At 32.5% G+C, this 26,353-nt stretch overlaps 1 protein-coding gene across 3 annotated transcripts in view; it reads right to left on the bottom strand.

The window, feature by feature from the left end:
• The window catches only part of LOC101956960 (sodium/hydrogen exchanger 2), a 138,544-nt gene that overhangs the window by 65,154 nt on the left and 47,037 nt on the right, over positions 1-26,353 (bottom strand). For 2 of the 3 annotated variants that reach the window (XM_078034594.1, XM_078034593.1), the window contains exons 6-9: positions 18,256-18,345; positions 15,103-15,173; positions 10,571-10,735; positions 7,536-7,644 (exon numbers count right to left, since the gene is read on the bottom strand). In XM_078034594.1, coding sequence (XP_077890720.1) covers positions 7,536-7,644; positions 10,571-10,735; positions 15,103-15,173; positions 18,256-18,345 — 435 coding nt within the window. The remainder of the gene's footprint in view (positions 1-7,535; positions 7,645-10,570; positions 10,736-15,102; positions 15,174-18,255; positions 18,346-26,353) is intronic. The other variant, XM_078034595.1, reaches the window with a different exon arrangement.

Consider the following 26,353-nt stretch of genomic DNA (forward strand, 5'->3'; position numbering starts at 1 on the left):
TATACAAAGAACTCAAAAAATTAGACAATAAGATAACAAATAACCCAATCAACAAATGGGCCAAGGACCTGAACAGACACTTCTCAGAGGAGGACATACAATCAATCAACAAGTACATGAAAAAATGCTCACCATCTCTAGCAGTCAGAGAAATGCAAATCAAAACCACCCTAAGATACCATCTCACTCCAGTAAGATTGGCAGCCACTATGAAGTCAAACAACAACAAGTGCTGGCGAGGATGTGGAGAAAAGGGTACACTTGTACATTGCTGGTGGGACTGCAAATTGGTGCGGCCAATTTGGAAAGCAGTTTGGAGATTCCTGGGAAAGCTGGGAATGGAACCACCATTTGACCCTGCTATTGCCCTTCTCGGACTATTCCCTGAAGACCTTAAAAGAGCATGCTACAGGGATGCTGCCATATCGATGTTCATAGCAGCACAATTCACAATAGCTAGACTGTGGAACCAACCCAGATGCCCTTCAATAGATGAATGGATAAAAAAAATGTGGCATCTATACACAATGGAGTACTATACAGCAATAAAAAATGACAAAATCATAGAATTTGCAGGGAAATGGATGGCACTAGAGCAGATTATGCTTAGTGAAGCTAGTCAATCCCTAAAAAACAAATACCAAATGTCTTCTTTGATATAATCAGCGACTTTTTAAAATCTGCCTAAAATCTGCCTCCTTTGGTCTCTGCCCGCCTTGCATGATCTTACATTTTTATCTTATCATTCTTTAACCTGTTTTGAAAGTTCTTATCCTAATACCCAACGTTGTAACTTCAACCCATTTGAATGTATTTCTTCTCATGGTTTAAGGCATTAATTGGAATCATTCTGTCTTTGTTTTCCTAGCTCTAGTTTATACTTGTCCTTTTACTCCACCATTCCCGGCTATTCATTATCTTCTTCTATCTCAAATACTTACCATCCACCTTTTTCTCCTTTCTACATTGGTGTGTATTATTCTTTTCTTTCTTGACCAGTCTTTCTTCTCCCCCTTTGAACCCCATTTAACATTATAGCAATTTTGATAAATTCAATAACTAATTTTTCAACCTATTCCAGAACTTTTCTACAAGTTTATACCTGGATTTGAGGAGCTGTGGAGAACAATATGAACTAGTTTTTGTTTTTCATTTTTCATAAATTTGAATAGTAAAAAGCTTGATTCTGAAATGATTATAATAAATAGGATTCAGTGGCATCTATCAATTATGCACAGATACTGGGGTCAGCAGAGGACACATATTTAGTTAAAGTATCAATATCTGGAAATTAGACCAACCCAGGGCTCTTAAAAGAAAGAAGCTCACGAAGTAGTCCAATAATTTACTCTACATGTGGTTGAATCACAAAATAATTGTGCTGAGTGAAAGAAACCAGGCATATACAATGTGATTTTATTTACATAAAATTCTAGGATATGCAAAAAATGTATAGTGAGAGAAGGCAGAACATCTAATTTCCTTTCATTTGTGTGGGTGAGGAAGAGAAGGAAGGATTCAAAGGGGAACAAGATAATATTTAGGATTAGTGGATGTTCATTATTCTAGTTAAGGAGCAGATAGATAAGGGTGGTGGGAATACAAGGTTCTTTAAGAGAACAATTCTATAAAATGGACTCATTATGCTGACCCCCATATGATTTGTTTGTTCCAAGAAACAATTTACCCGAAACCCTGCCTGGCTTAAGTAAACAGGATATGTCACATTGCTCAGCAAACTACCTGTTAACTGCAGGAGAAATACAGGCCCATCATAAAGTTGATGGAAGATAAGGATAGTTCCTCCTAACCATAAAATCAGTAAGAATTATGGTTAAGAATCCAATTAGAACCAGTTGGCAAGTGCCAAGGTGACCTAGAGTTACCATAACAGTGGGTATTTGAAAGTCTGATGTCACCCTGCTGTCCACCAAAAGTCAAGAGGTGTACACTAGGCCAGGAGTCTAACATTGAACTAAATCACCAACCCTACTCCATGTATGCATAATATGTCAAAAATATACTCTACTATCATGTATATCTAAAAGAACAAATACAAAAATTATTTTTAAAAATCAAGATGTGGACTTGGACAAGACTCTCCAGAAACTTCTCTGGGATCCCAATAAAACTCAAATACACATAGGTGAATACACAACCAATGTAATTCTGTATCATGTAAAACCAGAAAAAGAAGTTTTACTCCATCTATGTATGTCAAAATATATTCTACTATCATATATAACTCAAAAGAACAAATAATGTTTAATGGAATGCAAGAGGGGCACTTTGTCCCTTTCCTTGCTGAGAAGATCCACTCTCTCCCTTGAGAGTATCCCCTTCTTTTCCTCTCCCTTTAATAAACTCATGCCTGTTACTCTAAGCAACATGTCTGAAATCTTTCTGGACTTTATCGCAGGAATCAGGGTTTGAAGAGGTTGTCTTTGGGGTACCTCAGCTTCTTGGGATGCCCCAGCTCCATAACATCTTGATTGTTGTTTGGGTATTCAAATATAAGTATCTATATGTAAAACCTTATAAAACGGTATACTTTAATATGTGCAGTTTATTGTTTGTCATTTGTGCTTCAATAAAACTTTTAAAAACTAACCAAAAGAAGTAACCATAACCTAATCATTTCCAAGAGGGAAAATACTTTAACTGACATGGAAACCATATTTTCATTTCATTTTCATTACATCTCTTCTAAGGACTCAGAAATTATATGTAAATATTAAATTTCATTCATTAGTCTAATTGTAATTAGCAATATTGGTCTGTTACCTTAAATAGTGTGTGTATATATATATAATGTATACACATTTTACAGTTTAGGAGAAGAGATGAAAATATACAATCAAACTTAGAAGTACTGGAATATCTTATGTTAATTGAAAATACCTGTAAAATCTCAGGAATTTTCTTCTTCTCTGTATGTATACTTTCTTAGATTTAACTACTAAAACTTTCTAAAAGTAATGCTGAACTAATCATAATGATGCTCAGGTGACAGTCTATAAATGTCATTGTCCACCAAAAGGATTGAGAACCTTGGGGGAAAAAGCTTGTTTAAAGTCTGAATCAGAAATATATCATGATCCTTGGATATCTTATTATAATAAATAGCTAAAAAGCTATTGAAGACTTATTGGATCATGTTAGAAACACATCGAGGCCAATTCTGACTAGCACTCACTGGCCAAAGATGAGGTTGTTTAAGCATCAATAATCTAAAAATTGAAACATATCAAATATATATCAAATGTAAAAATGCATCAAATATGAAATATCTATTAATTTATAAAGATGCTTAATTTTCTCAAGTCACCTTTGGAGGTTTCTAGAATACCAGCTCACTACTCTAAAATGCTTAAGAAAAGTGAAAAAATAAAGCCTGTATCCTAACTTTCCTATAAGAAAACAGGGTTATCAAATACTTGATGAACAGTAATTCTTCTTTATAGAAGAATTCTAGCTAATAAATGTAGATGAAATGTTATAAATAGGAAGCTACCATTTTGCAACCTTTGATGAAACAAAGGACATGGGTGACAGGAATCAAAATTGATTGGAGAACTTTATAATGAGTGGATCAAACTGATAACTCTTGAACCCAATTTTCAAGTGATGATGATACCCAGTTCTAGAGGAAATTATATTCCCTCTGATTAAATTCTATATGAAGTAAACATCATTACCTATAAAGTACTCTTAATAAATAATAAATAATTAAATTGGAATCTGTTTGAACATCTGAATCTATTGATTTAATGGAAATCAGAGATTAGAGAAACATGTTACGTTACACTGCAAGGGTTCATTCAGCCCAATGTAGAGACTGACAAATTCTACAGGACAAATTATCCACTTTCTTCAACAAATAATTGCTTATTAAAAATGTAAACTGAATCTCTTAGCTATTAAAGGAGATGAACTAGGACAACTGTGTGAACTTATTGAGTCTTGCTTCAAACAAAACAAATGCGAAGAAACAGTGAAACAATAAGGGAAAACTGAACATAAACTGTGTACTGATAATACTAATGAATTATTGTTAATATGGGTATGTGATGATGGTATTGTGGTTTTTATTTATCTGTTAGTATACAGTAATATTTCTGAGTAAATAATATGTCTAAAATTTGCTTTACATCTATTCCAGAAGAAACACTAATTTGGAGTGGGGAAATAAATAAACATGAAATACCAAATAGCTGATAATAATTTATCTGAGTGAAAAATATTTAAAGATTCAATTTATTTTCTATGTTTATGTGTTCAAAAATAAAAATAATAAATTTTAATGATCTGCTGAGCTCATATTTTCATATATAATATAAAACATTCTTGCCTAGTAATTATTAAAGACTTATGAATGTATTTTAAATGTGAAAAAACGACTTGATTGAAAATTAATTTGAAAGTCATAATTAATTTGTAAGTCAAAATTAATTTGCAAGTCTCTGGATTCAGACTGTCAGGTATAAAATTTTGGTTTTCCTGCTTATTAACTGTACAACCTTGGGAAATTTATATTGGTTTTCTCAGTACTTTAATGGAAATGATTATGGTATTAACTTCACAAAGGCAAAATAAAATATAGTTAAAATAATTATTATAAACTCTTAGCACAGCAAACAGCACATAAAAATGTTCAGTAAAGGTTACCTATCTTTAGGCACCATTTTAAAAGACAAGAAAACTGTTCAATTCACTGTTTTTTTCATTTGCAATTTTTTATTTGTTCTAATTAGTTATTCATGACAATAGAATGCATTTTGACATATCATACATAAATGGAGTATAACTTCTCATTTTTCTGGTTGTAGATGATACAGAATCACATCAGTTGTTTAATCATATACATACATAGGGTAATAATGTCGGCTTCATTCTACCATCCTTCTTACCCCCCTCCTCCCTCCTCTCTCTTTGCTCCCCTCTGACTAATAAAAAGTAACTCTATTTGTAATATCATAGAACTCTGAACCTGTGTATGATTAGCAGAAATCATCTGGTACCTTTAGATATTTGAAGCCCAAATCACCAAAAAATTATCTATTCATCTGGGAACAAAAACTACAAAGAGGTCATAAAACCTATTTGTTCTCACCTCAATAATTTGTTTCTTTGTTTTTTCCATCCAGACCCTTCCTTTTTCTCCAAAACCATTATGTAAGTTGAAAAATTGATTAGACAAAGGAGAATAAAGGGAAGGGATGGGAATACAAATAGGAAAGACAGTGGAATGAACCTGATATAACTTTTCTATGTACATATATGAATACACAACAATGAATCTCACCATCATGTACATTCACAGGGCTGGGATCCTAATTAGAATAAGAAGACACTTCTCAGAAGAAGATATACATTTGATCAACAAATATATTAAAAAATGTTCAACATCTCTACTAATTAGAGAAATGCAAATCAAAACTACTCTAAGATTTCATCTCACTCCAGTCAGAATGGCAGCTATCAAGAATACAGACAAAAATAAATGATGGCAGGGATGTGGGGGAAAAGGCACACTCAAACATTGCTGGGGGACTTCAAGCAGTGTAACCAATCTGGAAAACAGTATGGAGATTCCTTAGAAAATTTGGAATGGAACCACCATCTGACCCAGCTATCCCATTCCTGGGTCTATACCCAAACTACTTAAAATCAGCATAATATAATAATGCAACTACATCAATGTTCATAGCAGCTCAATTCACAATAGCTAAACTGTGGAACCAACCTAGAAGCCCTTCAATAGATGAATGGATAAAGAAACTTTGGTATATGTATACACAATGGAATATTACTCAGCAATAAAAGAGAATAAAATTATGACATTTCAGGTAAATGGATGGAGTTGGAGAAGTTGGCAAAGTAAGCCAATACCAAAAAACCAAAGACCAAATATTCTCTCTGATAAGTGGATGCTGATTCATAACAGGGAGTGGAGAGGCAAGGGAAAAATAGAGGAACTTTGATTGGGCAAAGGGGAGGGAGGGGAGGGAAGGTGCATGGGGGCAGGAAAGATGGTGGAATGAGATGGACATCATTACCCTAGATACATGTATTATTGCACATATGGTATGACGCTACATTATGTACAACCATAGAAATGTAAAGTGCTGCAAATGTGTACAATGAACCAAAATGCATTCTGCTATCATATATACCTAATTAAAATAAATAAATAAATTTTTAAAAAATAAAAGAAAAAGAAGTGTTCCATACTGGTATTAATATATCAAAATAGATTCTACTATCATGTATAACAAAAAAGAACAGTAAAAATTTAAAATATATAAAAGTTGAAAATAAATAAAGAAAACTGGATATATTTTTAAAAAATCTGACAATTCAGAATATATACATATATCTTCACAACATTTTGAACATTATAGTTCCTATCTTAATGTAAGAAGTAGTATTTATACTGAGTGTTATGACACATGCCTGTGTTTCCAGCTGATTGGGAGGCTGACGCAGGAGGATCACACATTTTTAGGCTAGTCTCTGCAACCTTGCAAGGCAATAAACAACTTAGCAAGACCCTCAAAATAAAAAGTAAAAAAGGCTGGGGATGTGACTCGATGGTTAAGCACCCCTAGGGTTCAATCCCTGGTACCAAAAATTAGAAATGAAAACATAATATTTATGACCATGAAATTCAGAATATAAGCTTATTACATTTTTATGAGAAAATAATTTCAATTATGTATGAACTGACATAAAAATTATAATCATTCGTTATTATTAAATGTTTTTATTCTAGCTTTTCTCTCAAGAGCTCAAAGTGGTTTTCATATCCAGTCAGCTCTATTTTTAAGACTTTCCATGACAAATTAACTCCATAATCCAGCATACTATCAAAATAATATTTTTTACATTTATGTTAACTGACTCATATTTATTTGTGTCTAATGCTACAAAATGCATAGAATCAAAAATTATCTTAACAGCAGCGAGCTAAGTATTCCATGCTTAAGTCAAACTTTTTCTAATGTAAATACTAATTTCAAAATAAGTGTGTATTTTACCACTTGAAGACAATTTTTTTTTCCTGTGAAGAGGGGCAAAATACAGAATTCTGATGTATTAAAATAATTTTCAGATTTCTAAATTATCAAACTAACATTAACTAATGTTCAACTATGAACATATGAAACCAATTTTTTCATGACCTAAATTTTTAAAATGTGGAGTTTGGTGACTCTCTAGTAACAAAATCTGCCTTAATACTAAAACACCCACTATTTGTGATTTGAAAATACACTTTATTGTACAAAATTATATATTAAAAATTCCTTAATCAACAATAATGCAGTGCATATTTAGTTAAACAGAAATTGTTTAAGCGCTTTCCAATGAATGACAAATCTGAATATAACACTGATTTGTCATTTTATTTACCATGCCTCTTATTCCTATGACACTCACAGAGACAGAGATTCATTTGGAACTATAAAAAGAAAAGTTACTACATTTCATTTGTGTAATTAATAAAGTTATATGCATTAAAAAATAAGTCTTACCACTCTCCTGATTTTATAAAGGTTTGTGGTCAATATTTCTTGAATATTAGCCATAACATCCTGATCAGGAGCTAGGGATGAAATTGGCATGGTTGTTTGACGGCTGTGGCTGGAAATAAAATACCTGGATTACTTATGCTCTTTCAACACACAAATATACAAATTCAAAAAACACATTCAAAAAACCTAATGTATCAATAAGTAGATGTTTTCAAAGATATTTTGAAAGGGTAATTGAAGGCAGGGTGGAGAGTGTACAAAAGACACATTAAAAAGCATAAATCTGGGGCTGGGGATGTGGCTCAAGTGGTAGCGTGCTCGCCTGGCATGCACGGGGTGCTGGGTTCAATCCTCAGCACCACATAAAAATAAAATAGATGTTGTATCCACTGAAAACTAAAAAATAAATATTAGGAAATTCTCTGTCTCTCTCAAAAAAAGCATAAATCTGATCTTTCAGAGATAATAAAATCAGATATTTAGGTAATTTCTTCTTTTAACCTTACTTATCTCAACATTTAAAATATACTTACAGTAGATACGTGAGCATAATATTTAAAAGGGAAGTTCTTTTGATGTGTGCTAAAATTTTATAATTCAAATAACAGTATAATCTATATACAATGAAATATATAAAATGCTGATAATATGTTCCTCAAAATACCTTTAATAAAGTTGCAGATAAAAACCCTTTGATATTTATTTTGAATAACTTACTCTTCATGGAAAGAAAATTGCAAGTAAGATAAATATGATGACTGAGACCAAACATTAGAATTGTGCTATTTTATACTAGTATTGGAAATATTTTTGAGATTTTATTTTGAGTATGTTTCACTGTAATAATACCTGAATTGAATTTATACTACTTGGCCACTTTATAATAATATTTTTATGTTAATCTTGAAATTAATGCTTTATTCTCCAAATTATGGAACATATTATTATTAATAAGGGATATCAAATCCTAACAATTTACTATATTTCTTATCCTAATATTAATTTCAGATTTATATTATTAAATAAAAGGGAAAATAAGTGATTTATATAGTTACTTCAGATAGTGCCTAATTTAGATAAAATAAAATTCACATTTAGGGTTCTAAATTAATCAGATTTGCTATATACACTTCTCAAGTACATCAAGTTTAAGTTGAGCCTTTGATGTGGTTTTAATTTTATATATCTGGCTTGATAAATACAAATATTAATGATGATACCCTTCCTAAATACATCCAAATCCTAAGGTGCTCAAGGATTTTCATCATCCACTTATCCACTTATCTTTCCTTCTCTATAATAGATAGCCCCTCCACCTGCAGAACATCCAGTTTTGATGATTTATAGTAGAAAAGATTTCAGGAGTTCATCTTGTGTAGCCCACATTAAATAGGCAAGTCAAAAACCCAATAAAAATTTTATTTTTAATTAAAACTCATAAAAGATAAAAAGTATTTTGTTAATATATTTGATATCTTGTTCCAGCACTTATTTCATAACTTTCTCTTAAAAAGGCATCCTTTAACTTCAGTCAGTTATTTAGAATTCCCAACTGATACCCAGTCATGAATTTAGGATATTTTTGTTCATTTTTACCTTACATAATGTTTATGTTTAATTCTTATAGTTTCCTCTCCTAAATATATTTTTCAGGTTACAATATTAGTATATGCATACTAACAAAAATACAGAAAATATAAAGAGTAATAAAAAATCAAATAATCTCACTACATAGAAAAAACTATGATTAAAACGTGGTGTATGCATTTCCGGATTTTTTTTTACCCAGACACAGATAAGGGCAGAAAAATTTTATATTCTACAAAAAATAATCATATATATATATATATATATATATATATATATATATATATACTTTCTTTTTAAAAATTATTATTCAATTTGATAGTGTAACACAGATAAAGGTTCATATAAATACTTACTTTATACATCTTCATCACTTTAAAAGATGTATGTTGTTCTAACTAATTATTAAATATTAAAGAAAAGCTAAGTTTTTCTGGATATTGAATAGAGAAATGAGCTATTTATTGGTTAAATATATTCCTGTAAAATCAAGCATTGATCAGTTGAGAAAGATATATTGAATAATAAGTTAGTTAATTATTTAACCTTTGTTTAAATATGCAGCTGCAGTTACTTTATACAAATTTTTAAAAAATATTCTTAAAGGAAAAAATATTGTATAATAAATTTAATCAAAAGACCAACCCTTCAAGAAAAATCTCATGATGCAGAAAAAACATCAAATTCCTACTGAATCAACACACAAAATGAATAGAGAAATAGCTTTCTATTACTTTTTATTCTTATGTTTTCTCTTTTGAGATATATCTGCTCTCTCTAAACAGTGGCCTCCAGATCTACAGCCAGGAAATCACCAACTTGTATATTTTTTCTTTATTGTTTATCTCCAACAAAAACAAATTAAACACTTAACACTCACTTAAATTCTTGTTTTTAAGAGAGAGAGAGAGAGAGAGAGAGAGAGAGAGAGAGAGAGAGAGAGAGAGAATTTTAAAATATTTATTTATTTTTTAGTTTTCGGTGGACAGAACATCTTTATTTTTATGTGGTGCTGAGGATCGAACCCAGTGCCCCGCGCATGCCAGGCGAGTGTGTTACAGCTTGAACCACCTTCCCTGCCCTCAATTAAATTCTTAATCAACAAAAGCCTACAAAAATATTTAACCTAACATCAATCCTTACCTGAAACAAAAATGCAAAGATAATTCTTCCTTGGAGGTAGATAACCTCTTTTAAACCTTTAAAAGCTAAAAGTTTCATAAACATAATTTATTTCATTAAGCTCCATGTTCAACAAAGCAGCCAGTGATACTCAACCAAACATCCTCAATTTTATCTTAAAATTCTTTGTTTTTCCAAAATGTGATGCAAGGAAAGGCAAATTATATTTTGAAACTAAAATACATGGAAGATCTCTGTAATTATCCTGTGATAGCTAATTAAACAGATTAAAACCCACACAATAACACACTAACATATATACTTACAGCAAAGATGTACTAGATGGTGTGTGTGTTAGCTGGCCTGCTTCTGCCAGCTCAATGGCATGTTTTCTCTCAAGCTTTTCATAAAGAAGCACAATGCTGGATTTGGGCTGGTCATATTCTCTGAGCAAAATTTTCTGCAAATATCTGCTGTTGAAATATTCCAATCTGTTAATGAATCAAATAAAACATAAATTCCAGGAATTTAATGCCACTATTTGAGGAGGCTTACACTTTGGAGAAAAAAATCACAAAATTGGTTTACCAACTCCCTAATCCAAACTTAACTTCATTAAAATGTAAGTTTAATATGTAGTAAAGGGGAAAAAACTCACAAGAGATTCTAATTTAATTTCTCATCTTTTTAATTATTTTTATTTTTTATAATGGTACTGGGGATTGAACCCATGCCCTTTTGCATGCAAGGCAAGCACTCTACCAACTGAACTATATCCCCAGCCCCTCTAATTTAATTTCAAATATGTATTATGAAAAAAAGTTATTCTTTAGGGTTAACCAAATAGAGTCATTGAGGCCATGAAAAGCAGAGTATAGGAAAAAAAATATTTAAGGGCAAAGACAGAAATAATGTTAAAGTAGGGTCTCCATTTCAGAAACAGCCGTGAAAAAAGAGGATACTTGAAACAACTTATTTTCAAAGACTGAAAAAAGGAATGAGTCATATTTTTGAAAGCTTTGCATAAGGAGCCTGAGTTTAAACTTACACAGTAAACTCAAAAAATTAAAGAAAAATAATGTTTATTCTCAACTTCATAACAACTGAATGGAAATGTCTGGCTTTGATTCTAGGCTTAAGAGCTCAATTTCAAATTTGCTTAGGAAGCTGGTGGCAGTATTGAGCTCAGAAAATAATGAAACAACAGGGCTGGGGTTGTAGCTCAATGGTATAGCACTTGCCTAGCACATGTGAGGCACTATGTTAGATCCTCATCACCACACGAAAATAAATAAATAAAATAAAGGTATCATATCCATCTACAATTATAAATAATTAAAAAGAATACAGAAACTGTAGAATATAATGATAGCAACTTTAATTGATAAAAATAATTGGACAGGGCTGGGATTGTGGCTCAGCGGTAGAGCGCTGGCTTTGCATGGGTGGGACCCAGGTTCTATCTTCAGCACCACATAAAAATAAAGGCATTCTGTTGTGTCCATCTTCATCTAAAAAATAAATATAATAATAATAATAATAATAATAATTGGACACATAAATTTGTGAGGGTAGGAAAAGATGCTATTTTAGGAAAGATGGATATTTATTTATAAAACATAAGAAGGGGAAGAAAATGAAAAGAGATTGCCCACATTTGTGCAACAATGAAGTTGTGTTCACAGAAAAAAAAAAGCTCGCTGTACGAAACCATATAGAGCATACTCAAGCAGAAAGTGGAGTAATTAACTCAAACACTTTGTTATAAAAAGAATGGTGTTTCTCCAAGTGTGGTTCTAGAAATGTCTATTGCAGGCTTGTCCAGGTCCTTTCTGAAAATTTCTGAGATTTACACAAAATGGAGTGAATAATACATATATATTATAAAGAGATTTTTAGAGATTCTCATGAATGTTGTGTCTTTAGACTAATTGATCAAGGACTCTTTCTCTTCCATTTTGCATCAAATTCAAGTTCACCCATGTAGCCTTTGTTGAGGGGAAGTCAAGCATAAGTATGGATGGAGTAGTTTCCCCAGAGTAAAGAAAATGGGGATTTGAGGCTGATGCTGGGAAAGAGAGCAGCCTAAGGAGGGATTTATCCAGCTGGGCTAAGCTGATGAAGGATGAATCCCATGCACAACAGAGACCAGCACAGCTCTTTAAAAGGTAGCAGGCCATTGATGCAATTGACTCTTGGATACTACAGGACTGATCCCTGCGGCTAGGCTGGAATTTTGTATAGATGACCTCCGAAAGGGCACTTTTTGGCTTCCTCTCATAAACAGTGTCCAACAAATGCTCCAATATGGCATCAGAGAAAAAAGCCATAAATATGATAGAAACCACTGCAGACAAAAACTAGACTGAACTTCACTTTTCTGGTATCATATAAGACTTCAGAGTTTTGCATAATCCACATTCTGATGTATGAATATGGCAGGTAAGTCCTGCAACACAAAGGCATGGCTAGCCCTCATAAAAAAACAAGAAAGTGAAAATACTTCTCAGTCTTGTAAAGAAGTAGCAATTGAGCTTCAAAGTGAAGAATAAGAGTCAATTTCTTTGTTTACTTATCTTCTGTATGTTTTTCAAATTTTTCTAAGACATAAAGATATATATATGTGTGTGTGTGTGTGTGTGTGTGTGTGTGTGTGTGTGTGTGTGTGTGTGTATTTTTCACATCCTGGGTGTCAGGATGAGAATCTGTTCTTCTGAACTGACAATAGCTAGTAGCTCACGTCATTAATGGGCAAGAAGCAGTAAAAGTATTAACATGATACAAACTGGACTATTTCATATGAATATGTAAATTATACATACATATTTTCAGATTTTCCTTTTGCAAGTGGTTTTATTAGCTCCTATTTTAACCCTCTATGTTGTATATGTTCATGTATTTATGCCTTGTAGAAAACAACAATTTTCCTCTTCTCATAGAAAATTTTTTGTTTATTTTACTTTCACCTCACAGTATGTATTGAGTCTAATAATGAAAATCATTTCTGCCTAAGAAAGGGAGGAAGTGAAAAACACAAAGGAGATAATTAAGCAACATTCAAAGTTACGACTTTTAAAGTGAATATTGTTTTCTTCTTTTTCTTCCCTTCCAAGAAATGCTTTAAGACATGCATTAGCTGTCCCTAGGGAAAAATTACTTTTGTGAAATATAGAAGTTTGATAGCTGAAAAATCTAAAATAATAATGATAAAAATGTGAACAAAAGTCTCTGGGAGGAGAGAGGTACATCCAACAGTTTCATTGTTTTTCTCCCAGCACCATAGATAAGAGAGAGGCAGAGAAACCTCAGAAGGAAGATATACTTGTGATTCTGGAAAGATCATTTCTCTCTTTGAACAACTATCTTAGAATGTTTGGTTATTATGCTATTGAAAAAGGAGAAAAAAATAATTGTGAATTAAATATAAAATACAACTCATATAAGTAAAAAAAATATTGGGGGCTGTAGATGTATCTCAGGGGTACAGCACTTGCCCAAAATGCACGAGGCCCTGTTTTTGATCTCCAACACTATAAAAAAAAAAGGGGGTGGGGGTTACTATTTGACTTGTCAGTAAAGGAAAAACAATTAGTGTAAATTCTCCTAAATTCATTTTTTACATCCTTTCCCTGTGATCAAAAATTAGCATTAAAATTCAATAAGTGGAAAAGATCTATTTTGTTATATCCTTTGCATTTATAATTATAGCAAAGAAATATATTATTTTTAATAGAGTTAACTATAAATTGTTTTAGTACTGGGGGAGATCAGTATAGTAATTTATCTTGGTTCTCTTACCTTAGCTTTACTTTATAACTATTTTGGACAGTAACATAAAAGGATATCTACAAATCATCAGGCATCAGGACTTGTGTCATGTGTTTGTTGCTAAAATGAAATCTGATATTTTACAAAGTTCCAGTCAGGATTTAACATCAAATCAGGGGATTTTAATATTCACTGCTAAAGCAGCACTTAGAAATAGATCATAATTAAATATCATTCAAATATTTGTGTTAAACTCTAGGAATAGATTCAGTATAAGCATATAATGCCCCTTTATAGCTCACTGTCACTCATTTATTTATTTAAAAATATTTACTGGCTGCCTACTGAGTAAAAGGATCTCTTCTAAGTGCTGCAGTTACAGAATTTAACAAGATAGACAAAAGTCTCCACTTTCACGCAACTGGTATTTTAGTGAAATAAAAGCATGCAAAATTATGCATTTTATATTAATTATATCATTAAAACCTTTAGAAAATATTTAATAAACATTTAGAATACCAGAGATTTACATATTTTTCATACAATTACAATACACTGATACAATAGAGAAAAATTGAATGCTGAGGGAAGATGTCTCTGATGAGATAAAATTTAAATTAAGACTTGAATGGCAAGAAAATATTGGACATGCAAATATCATATAAAAGTGCATTCCAGGCAGAGGAAATAGTATGCACTGACTTTAAGGTAGAAGTATTCTGAGTTTACTGGACAGAAGAAATAGAATAACAATATGTCTGCAGCATAGTAAATGGCAGAGAGAATACTATAAGATGTGTAAGGAAATTTAGCAGTTTCTTTGAAACTAAACTTAATATTCCCAAGAGAAAGAGATGGCCTGTGAATTTTTTGACATAAGGTTTAGCTTTGCAGTGTGGATTTTGTGTCAGTTGTATACATTTCTTGGTTAAAAAAAAAGTTCTAACCTTTATTTTAAGTTGCCATTTTTTATAACATATAGATGAATAAATATCAAAAATACCCAAAAGAACCAGACATAATGAGAAGTTGACTCATTTTGTTTCTTTTTTCAACACAAATACAGATGTAACTTTTGGCAAATTCTCACCTGTCTTTCCAGTAATATTGTCCCCAGTGTCCTGATATATCTTCTATGCCCGCCAGCAAATGATCAAAGAACTGAAACAGAATGAAACATGTATCTAAATACAAAGCATATATAAAAAACTTGATCAATCACTACAAAATAAAAGAATCCATCAAAAGAATCTACATCACTTATCAGTCCTTTTCTTTTTAAAAGATTTGTTCTGTTTAGATATACATGACAGTAGAATTTTTTTATATGTGGTCCTGGGGATAGTAGAGTGTATTCTGATATATTATAAACTCTTTTCAGAGTAAATATAAAAAGAAGCATCAATGCTTATAGGTGACAATGTTTGCAGTATCTCTATTATATTCATTATAAATGCAGTATTTGAATTCAAAAGAAGTTCATATCAATTAATACTACATGACAGATTCATTCATATATCAAGGATCTGGGCTTGGTATTATGAAGTAAACAAAAGAAGCAAAAGGCATGACCCCTACCTTTGAAGGACTTAGAACCAACTGGAGAGGGAGGCACCACTTAGATAGAGATAAAGGTGAAATTTGGAATGCATTTTTGTATAAATGCAACATAAAAAGACAAACTTAGGAAAGAAGTAGAAAAAAAGTGGAGTTAGAGGAGGTTTATATGAAAATGTGCATTATGAGATTGATCCTGATTAAATGGGGGTATGTATGGAAAAAAAGAAATCATACTATGCACTGTGAAAAGCATGAGAAAATAAGGAACTTTAGAGAAGAATCATAAAAATAGAAAGCTGGATAGATATAGGCCAAGGGTTGGGCAAAAGAGAGCAGCTTACAAAATGTTTTGAATATTAAAATTAGAAGTTTAATTTGATATACACCTCAAAATTGCATAATCTGAATTTATGTATGAGGAAACAATAAATCTGAGTGATAGTCTACAAATACATATCTTAAAAGTGGCAATGTCATCAAAGACAATGAAATGCTGAGAAACAACATTAAAAATATTTTTAAAAATGACAACTAGATACAACTCATGATCCTGCATCAGGAGAAAAATAATATAAAAAGCATTATTGGAACAGTTGACAAAATTTTTAAAGTAGAAATTAGATATCAGTATTGTATCAATTTTGACCTGCCTAAATTGTATAAGTTGATCATGATTATATACTAGAAAGTCATTTTTCTTAGAAAATATTAATACTTGATGTTTTTAGAGGTGAATTGTCAGGATATCTGCAGCTTAGTTTTAAATGACTCACTAAATGACAATAATAACATACATATATAAACAAAATGGTAAAGCAAAGGTGGCAAAGATATCAATGAACACTGCATTGAACTACGTTTGAAATTCTATAGACTTAATATTTTTAATGTTGGAAAAACAAAATAAATTAAGGTTTGATTTAGTCATATAAATTGTTTAAATGAGTTATTTCCTATCTATGTAGTGTATATTATGTCATCATTAAAGTGATTAACTCATATGGCCAGGAATAAGACAATATCAGTATAAATTATCCCTAAATTAATCTAAAATGCCACTCAGTTACAATAAAAAGACCAGAAGGTTTCTTTTTATAACTTGAGCAAGTATTAAAATTGAAGATAAAAATGTAAAGAGTTTAATTAATCATGCTTGTAGAGTCTTAGACACATTAACAAAACATATATTTGATAAATAGAATGTCATCATCTGCTAAAAATGTGTCTCAAAAAATTATGCATACTGTCCAGGCTCAGTGATGCAGGCCTATAATCCTAGCAGCTGGGGAGCCTGAGGCAGGAGGATCACAAGTTCAAAGTCAGCTTCACCAACTTTTTAAGGCCCTAAGCAACTCAGTGAGACCCTGTCTCTCAATAAAATATTTTTTTAAAAAAGGGCTGGGGATGTCAATCAGTGGTTAAACCCCTCTGGGTTCAATCCCCAGGACAAAAAATAAATATGGACTCTGCCAAATTGATGTTCAAGCAAGGTAGTCTTAGATTTTTTTTTGTCAATGTTAATAAATTAAAGAGTATCTTGAAATCATTCTTAATATCTTTTATATTTCAGTATTTTTATTTTCATTTTATATTAGTTTATATATGATAATCAATATTTATACTTATATAAGAGAAATGTAAAAATTAAAGTAAAAATGGGAACAAGGAGAGGAAGAAGGGGAAGGAAAGGAGAAGTACTAGGGACTGAATTAGAGCAAATTAAGAGTCCATGCTTGGGGCTGTGGTTGTGGCTCAGAAGTAGAACACTTGCCTAGCATGTGTAAAGCACTGGGTTCAATCCTCAGCACCACATAAAAATAAACAAACAAAGTAAAGGCATTGTGTCCATCTACAACTAAATATATATATTTAAAAGAGTCCATGCTTATATGATTATGTCAAAATGAACCCAAGTATTATGTATATCTATAATTTCTTAAGGGTAAAGTAGGCAAAAGCAACTAATACAAATTTTATGCCATTAAGTATCTCTGACCATCTTGTTACTTCTCATGTAGATATGAGGCATTTTATTTTCAACTCTGGGCATTTAAGAAGCCCTGTTTCAAAGAATATACTTTAAAAGTTAACTGTTAAAATCTTTAACTTCCTCAGACCTCAATAATATAAGAAATTCCACCAAACACAAAAATGTCCCCCAAAACTTTCCAATTATATATGAATTAAACAATTGAGGTTAAATGCAATTGCTCTACAAAACCAAATACAAAGTAAACTAAGCTACTGGATTAATTAAGCATATATTAAAAATTAGTATGATAAAGTAACCAAGAACACTGATACTAAAAATTTAAGTAAAAATATTTATCTTTCATAATTATTCAACCAGGATGTGTCCCTGGAGATCATGAAACACAATTTAAATTTACTGAGTAGGAAGCCAAAGTCACAATGATCTTAAAAATCTCCCAACATAATATAGGAAGCTGTGTAGTAACAGAGCAAAGGTTGAAGTTCACATTCTCCGTGTTCTTAGTCCATCAAAACTGTTTCTTGACTTTCCAAATTACAGATAAATAAAAAATAATAAATACCAATTTGAAAGTAAAAAAAAAAATATGTCTCATTTTGTTAGGAGGACAATCCAAGAATAAAAAAGATCTTCATATAAGGGTTAGTTTCCATCCAACAAGATCACCTAGATGATATTTTGACAGCTTACCCTAATAAGAATTTGTTCACTCACAGTTGGAGAGGTTTCTCTTCTTCTTGTCACATCTAATAAGTCAACAAGAGGACGAATGGTCATCCCCTATAAAATGACAAACAAAAGGTTACATTCTTTTTGTTAGCTAGCAGTTAGATATATTCAGTGGATCTTGGATTTAAGAAAATACTTAGCGCAAAACTAATCAGTTAAACATCAGCTCTGCTTATGCTGTAAGGTCCAAAAGGTCTGACAAAATAGCTACTTCATGACCCTTACCTGATTTCCACTATAAAAATTATTCCTCTTACAAAAGGAGAAAGAGACTAATTCAGGGGATAAGAACTAGAGGAAAAGGGAATATTAGCTCAAAGGGCCTAACTGCAAAAACCAAGATCCCACAAAATCTTATACCAACAATGCTGACTTAAGTTTAGCTGTCACAAGTTCCTGTGTCTGGTGCTGGAGTTGTAGCTCAGTGGTAGAGTGCTTGCCTAGCATGTGTGAGTGTTTTAATCCACTTTTTCACTGTTGTGACTAAAGGACCCAACCAGCACAACTGTGGAAGAAGAAACTTTTATTTGAGGGTTCACAGTTTCAGAGGTCTTAGTCCATAGAAGGCTTTCCTCAAGGCTCAAGGTAAGGCAGAATATCTTGGAGGAAGAGTGTGGCAGAAGGAAGCAGCTCACATCATGGTGAGCAGGAAGTACAGAGAGAGGTCTCCACTTGTCAGATACAAATATGTACACTAAAGCCACACTCCAATTCCCACCTCTTCCAACCACACCATACTACTTCAGTTACCACTCAGTTCCTCTAAGGGGATTAAATCAATGATCAGGTTAAGACTCTTACAAGTCAATCATTTCTCCTCTGAACCTTCTTGCATTGTCTTACACATGAGATTTTTGGGGACACCTCATATCCAAACCATAATAGTGAGGCACTGGGTTTCATCCTCAGCACTATATAAACAAACAAGCAAACAAACAAATAAATAAAGGTACTGTGCCCACCTAAAAATAAGAAAATATTTTTTTAATAAACAAGATTGTGTGATTCCTTGGGAAAACAGGATATAAGGCTCACGAAGAAAAAAGAATCCAATTATGGTGATCAAGAGTCACCCCTAGCTAAATTGTCATGTATAAATAACCGTCAATAAATACAGTACGTTGGTCTAGGAGGTGGAGACAAAAAAAGAATTTCCTTGATACTATAATACACCTGAGCTCACAAAGAGAGCTGGACTCAATCTCTGCAATGATCTGGACTCTCCAGTCTAAAGTTGTACTTTATTACTTTCTCTTTGCTAATTAAGGCTCTGTTTGGTGATAGAACTGTGTTATGTCTCATTCAAAATTTTCTCAACAAGGCCACAAGAATGGAGGAGGGCTTTCCACCAGAATATATATTTGGTGTCATGACGGATCTGCTCCTTCTGAGTAAAAGGTTACTATAGCTCACCTCTTACAAGACCTAAGTCACTCACTCCATTCTGTGCATATTTGATAGTTTGGGAGATTTTCATTTTCCTGATATATTGCTTTTGCCACATGCTAGGTCCCTGTGCTCATTGTCAGACTAACCAGTGCTTCATATGCATGTTTATTAAGGAGGCTCAAAGTACCCCCAGTGAACCAAGAGAATGCTTATCAATTGCCCAATATTTTATGGAGGTTCTATTGTCCTTGTAGTGCCCTAGAAGAGTGAGAGATCTGGTACAACACCATAACTATTTGGAGCATGTATGTTGGATTGAAGTGAGCATATGTGGGATACAAATAAAGGCAAAGGAGACCAGAACATAGTACATGAATCAAGTATAGGATTTCTGAGTGCATATTCTAAAGAGTATGAAAGTAAAGAATCAACCAGTAAAAATAAAAGAGAAGTGTAAAACATATGCATGAATGGTAATAAGTATGAGCACATTTTTGGTATGGAATGTTAAAAAAAAGAAAGAAGATATGTTTGTATAAGAGAGGATTTTGTATAGTGAAATAAGACTTGGTCATAAAGTAAAATGACTGGGCCGCCCCAAAATGGAGAAATTCAAATAAGGAATTAAAAGATTACAGAAAGTCATAGAGTCTAAGTCATAAATTTTGTCAATATTAAAACAGATCTCTCTCTCCTTCCCTCCCTCCTTCCCTCCCTCCCTCTCCCTCTCCCTCTCTCTCTCTCCCTCTCTCTCTCATCACATTGACCTCCCACAGCATTAGCTTACAGAATATAGTTATTTGTAGTTTATTTCAAATGGCAGCAGGAGAGGCCAAAGGAAGTTTAGTGTTTGTTCTTCTTGGGGCTAATTTCTTGCTATGTGACATGGCAATTCCACCACAGATGACTCCTGGCTCACTAAGGAAAAAAATTAACTCCTTCCCTGCAGGAGCTTTGTATGAATTTCTGTTATCTCAGTTATCTCATGTTTTTAAGCCCTGGTAGTGGAAATAGACTAAGGCTTCCTACTTTTCAAATTGCTGGCTACTCAGACACCATTTGTTTGGGGATGACAATCCCTAATGCTAGTTATCAATTTATTCCATTTCTATCTCACTTAAGAGTTATTATTTGTTGTCATGGGATACATGACTAGCATGCTATGAGGAAAAAAAATAGCCCCAACTCCCTCTCTTCACCAGCTAGGTCAGCAGGGCCTCCAGGATGGACTGATAGAATTATGAGATAGAGACAGAGGATGGGTGCCTCATGGCCTAGTTATATTATTTTAGAACATGGAATTGAGGCAATAGTAAGAGTGACCATTAGTCTGAACCTCACTTGGGAGACATTGATGGGGATGCCCAGGTTGGTCTCCAACCCAAGAGACACTGAGCTTAATTCAGAGATGCCCACTCACCTGAAGATTCTGTGATCACTCTCTCTTTTTTGAGAGAGAGAGAGAGAGAGAGAGAGAGAGAGAGAGAGAGAGAGAGAGAATTTTAATATTTTTTTTTAGTTTTTGGTGGACACAACATCTTTGTATGTGGTGCTGAGGATCGAACCTGGGCCACACACATGCCAGGCAAGTGCGCTACCACTTGAGCCACCTCCCCAGCCCCACTCTTTTGACAAATAAAAAATTTCATGTTAGTTCCTCTCATTCTCTTCTGAGCTATATCTTCAACGACTGAAGTAAATTTGACCCTGAGATACTCAAGAAAAAGGGGTTCATTTTTTTTTATAAGAGTGCTTGACATCAACATCAAGCTTGGGAGTAATTAATAATGGCCCCTTAATGTGAACCTTAACATATACACCTTCTTGCAGTTAGACCTTTTCTGTGAACAGGAAGAGAAAAAGGGGAAGTAGAGATATTTTCCAAACTGAAGGAAGATAAAAAGCTATACCAATAATGCTGGCTTGACCCAGATTTTATGGCAGACCTAAACATGTTCCCTCCAAGATTGGGAGATGAGCCGCCTATGACTCCTCCTCCAGAAAAACCAAAACCTACACCTGCCACTGTCATGGTATGTCCCAAAGCTCTCACCCTCTACTATTCTTCCTCACCTAGCCCTCCATACCAAGGAAAGATGGGAATAGAATGGTCAGAAACTGAGTTGATGAAACAAAGAATGCCACAGCCTCTGGTGGGTGGGAATAGCAAAACACCTATAAAAAGTTGGAAAAGATTTAAATCCTTTCAATTAATTAATTAGTAGCTACAGGAACAGTTGCACTATCTAGTCACAGTCATTCTCCAAAATGAAAGATTCCCTAGTCTATTAACTGTAAGTCAGGATCACACTTGTCTATATTTTCAAGAAGAATGCTGTTTTTACAGCATTCAGTCTGGTAAAGGTACATCAAAATATTAAAAAGCTAGTGGATAAAGCAGTTAATCAACAGTCCTACCTCAGTGTCATCACAAAATCTGACAAAACAGCTATTTCATGACTATTGCCTGATCTCAGTTCTATAAACCATTTCTTTTATCTATTACAAATACTGATAAAGTCAGAGGCTAAGAACCAGGGACCAGGGAAATGTCTGCTTAAAATGGTCTGTTAAAACATCTTGAACAAAACCTTACACCAACAATACTAATCATATGGTGGCCCATGATAAACTGTCACAAGATTCTGAGCCCCTTGGAAAATAGGATACAAGGCCCTCTATGGAAAATCAAGCTGATTAGTGACCAAAAGTCACCCCTAGATGATCAGCATATATTAGTAACTAAATAAAATAGAATAAGTGGATCTGGGAGGTAAAGATTGTGGAAAACTTCCTTATCACTCACTACAGCTTAGCTCACAAAGAGACCAGAGGTTAATCTTCTTTGGGGAAACCTGGTTTCTCCGTCTGATGGTGCACTTTCATATTTTCTCTTTACTAATTAACGTTCCATTTCATGTTACTTAAAACTGTGTGTGTCTTGTTCCAAAAAAAGACACAAAAACTGAAGACAGGAAAACTTTCCAGTGCAACACTTTGACATAAAATTACTGCTTGAATATATTCTTGATGTATTTGTGTGTGTGTTTATGCATTCATGTGTGTGGATGGATATGCAAGTCTATCTTCTATTTCTGGCCAAAATGAAGGGAATTTAGAATATTAAGAGTAATGATTGGGGGGGGTTCTGGGGTAGTGGCTTAGCGATAGAGTGCTTGCATAGCACATGCGAGGCCCTGGGTTCCATCCTCAGCACCACATAAAAATGAAAAACAAATAAAACAAAGGTATTGTGTCCACCTACAATGAAAAAAATTTTAAAAAAGAGTAATGATTGGGCCTAAAATAATACCTGAGAGAAAATCAGTGCTTCTTTTTTCACAGAGGTCAATGGGAAATATAGGTCACTTAATAAAATGTAAATATAGGTCACTTAATAAAAGGGTTTTATAACCAAAATTGAATTGTTAGATATTGATGCTGAGAGACACTCTATTATGTTTTTGAATGTGATTATCCCATTGTTGATCACTTATAAAAATAAGCATATTGTGTTCCATTGATCTGTGTGTGTCTATTTTTATATTTATTCCATAATATTTAAGTTATTATAACCTTCTGGTATATTTTGTGATGCCTCCAGCTTTGTTCTTTTTGTTCAAGATTGCTTTAGTTATTTGGCATCTTTGTGATTCAATAGGAATATTAAGATTGTTTTTTTTTCCTATTTCCATGAAAAATGACATTTTTAGCCCTATTCATGATAGCAAGGGTATTCATTAAATTAAATTTCCATCAACAGATGAAAGAATAAAGAAAGGTATTACATACAATGGAATATTATTCAACCATTAAAATATGTAATCCTGTAATTTATAACGTGAATAGATATGAAGACAGTTATATTAAGTAAAATAGCAAAACACAGAAAGACTAATACCACATGATCTCACTCATTTGGAATCTAAAAAAAAATTATCACATAGAAATTGAAAATAGAATAGTGGTTACCAGAGACAAGGGAACATATCAGGGAGGAGGGATGGAGAAAGAAAATCAACAAATTTAATACTACAGATAGAAGGAATAAACTCTGGTTTTCTATGGCAGAGTAGAGTGAATATACTTAGCAATAATGTGTTATTTATCTCAAAACAGCTAAAAGAAATGATTTTGAGTGTATCAACATAATGATTAACTTCTAAAGTGATGGATATGCTAACCACCCTAATTCAATTATTACCCAAAGTATACATTAATCAAAACATCCAATTTTTATGTGTATGAAGGAATATATCAAATGAATTCTACTGTTATATATAATTATAATTCACCATTTAAAACAAATAAATAAAAGTGAGATCAGTAGAGGAGAGGAAGAGGGTCAGGAGATGGAGGAGAGGAAAGAAGGAAAATACTAGGAAATGAAATGGAGCAAATTCTGTTATTTGCATGGAAGGATATGTAAAATTAACGCCACTATTATGTATAAATATAATTTGCTAACAAAACAGAATAAGTCATCACATTATACACTATAAGTAACATACAATTGCAATGTGTTAATAAAAATATTCATAGTAAATTAACATATTTCCACCTCTGCCATTAGTAATGATGAAGTAAAGTCCAAAGTACCAGAAGTCTTATACTTAATATTTTTAAATAATTATACTGATTAGATGATAAGCTTGGAGAAGTTCAGCTCAGTGTTTGCTCTGTCTACTACTGTAGCCCAAGCATTTTGCATGCTACCCAGAAAATTAATGTTAAACAACAAATATTTTTTCAATACATCAAAAATATTAAGCAACATAAATGACAAACTAAAATAGCAGTAAAAGCACTTTACATTATGCCTTGCAATTGTGTGTTCTAGTTAAAACAGAAAAATATACTATGAAGAGAACCAATTGGCCACCACTTATAATAAAGATTCATTATGAATCTTCTAATCTGGCTTTTAGACAACAAAGTAAATATTTATTTGAATTGCACTTATCCTAATAAGATCTAAGGAAATGGAAAAAAGTTACACTAACAGCTTATATCTAACAAATGTACTTCTACTTCTACCAGACTAGTTTGACAGTCCTTAACTCTTCCCTTTGGCAAGAGTTAAAAGCAAGGGTAAGGATTGGCTAATGAATTCTATTTATCCATAATTTATTATTAAGGACATTTCACTCCCTAGTATATCATTTTGAGAGTTCCAATGTGAACATTAACATTGATTCTCAAATCCTTAACTGGATCCATAGTCTACATTCACTTAATATCTGATTTTAGGAACATATTAGTGCCTTAACATAGAAATATATTAGATAAAATACCAATTTTGAAGATTTTGAACACATTCATAACAATGCCATTAAATGAACTAACAGCAAGGGTGAGTGATGTTTGCTTCTTCACCTTCCATGTCAAGGATAAAGCAAAAATAAGAATAACAGAATAAAGAAAGAAAATGGAATGCTGGATATTGTCCAAAACAACAAGTTTTGTTTTGTTTTCTAAAATCAAAGTGTAGTTAAGAAAGAATTGATATTTTCTCCGGAGACTAATGGGGGAACAAGAATCTTAAAGAACAGGTATAAAACCCAGTGTCAAAACCCTGAGGTGGAACATGGGGAAATCGTTGGTAATAGAAAACAAAACCTATTGCTTTCAAATGAGCTTCTATACTACTTAGTCATTTCCAACACATTTTTGAAATGCATCTTCATAAAGTTGCCACTTTCATCTTAGAAACGTTGAAAGAAAAATTCAGTAATTTCCATTAATGTTAAGGTTGAATCTTGGATATTTAAGGAGTCCTAGCCTTTTATCAGCTCTTCACCTCCTTTAAATGACAGAAATACCTTACTGTGCCCTGTTTTTTAAAAAATGTCACCCAAAGAGCTTCTTTTCTGACTTGGAACTATGAATTTTATTTTGCAATTTGCTTCTGAATTACCCAAAGTCAGGGGATCATCTTATTCATGTGGCTTCCATAAGTAATTTAATGTAATTCTTGCTTTTTACATAATCTTTGAGTTCTGGTATTCCACTAATTCATTCTGACATTTGAAAACTTATAGTACAATGGAATTTTAAAAAAAAATCCCTTTTAATCATGCTTATTACAGACAAAAGCTCCTCAATGTAAGTAGATCTGACTAATGACCTGGTCTTTTAAAAGGCTGACTTCACATTTGCATTTTTAAACCCATCTACACTACACTACTCTCCATCTTCACTGACCTAACAATTTACACCATTCAGTCTACCAGGAATAGATCAAAATTGATGCTTATGAGCTGATGAATATTAAAATGATAAACCAACAAGATTTTGAGATCTCCTTATACACCCAACTTAATGCATTTGATTTTTTCCATTTGAAACTGTAAACTGCAGCTGAGAAGCTATATCATATATTTATACATATAATGTATATATATATATATATATACAAATATACATTCAATACATGAGAATATCTGTAGTAACTAGCAAATCTGACTAAATGGAGTATTTAGAGATCAAGATTATATATATATATATATATATATATATATATATATATATATATATAAAATGATATGAATTGATATCTTACTTACCCCTGCAAAATATAAACTATATTAACTATTTAAGCATTTACTTTTTTCACAGATGTTCATGCACATTTCATTTTGTTTAGGCAATGTATTAGATGCTGAGTATG

The sequence above is a fragment of the Ictidomys tridecemlineatus genome, chromosome X, assembly GCF_052094955.1.
Source record: "Ictidomys tridecemlineatus isolate mIctTri1 chromosome X, mIctTri1.hap1, whole genome shotgun sequence".
NCBI classification, from domain to species: Eukaryota; Metazoa; Chordata; class Mammalia; order Rodentia; family Sciuridae; genus Ictidomys; species Ictidomys tridecemlineatus.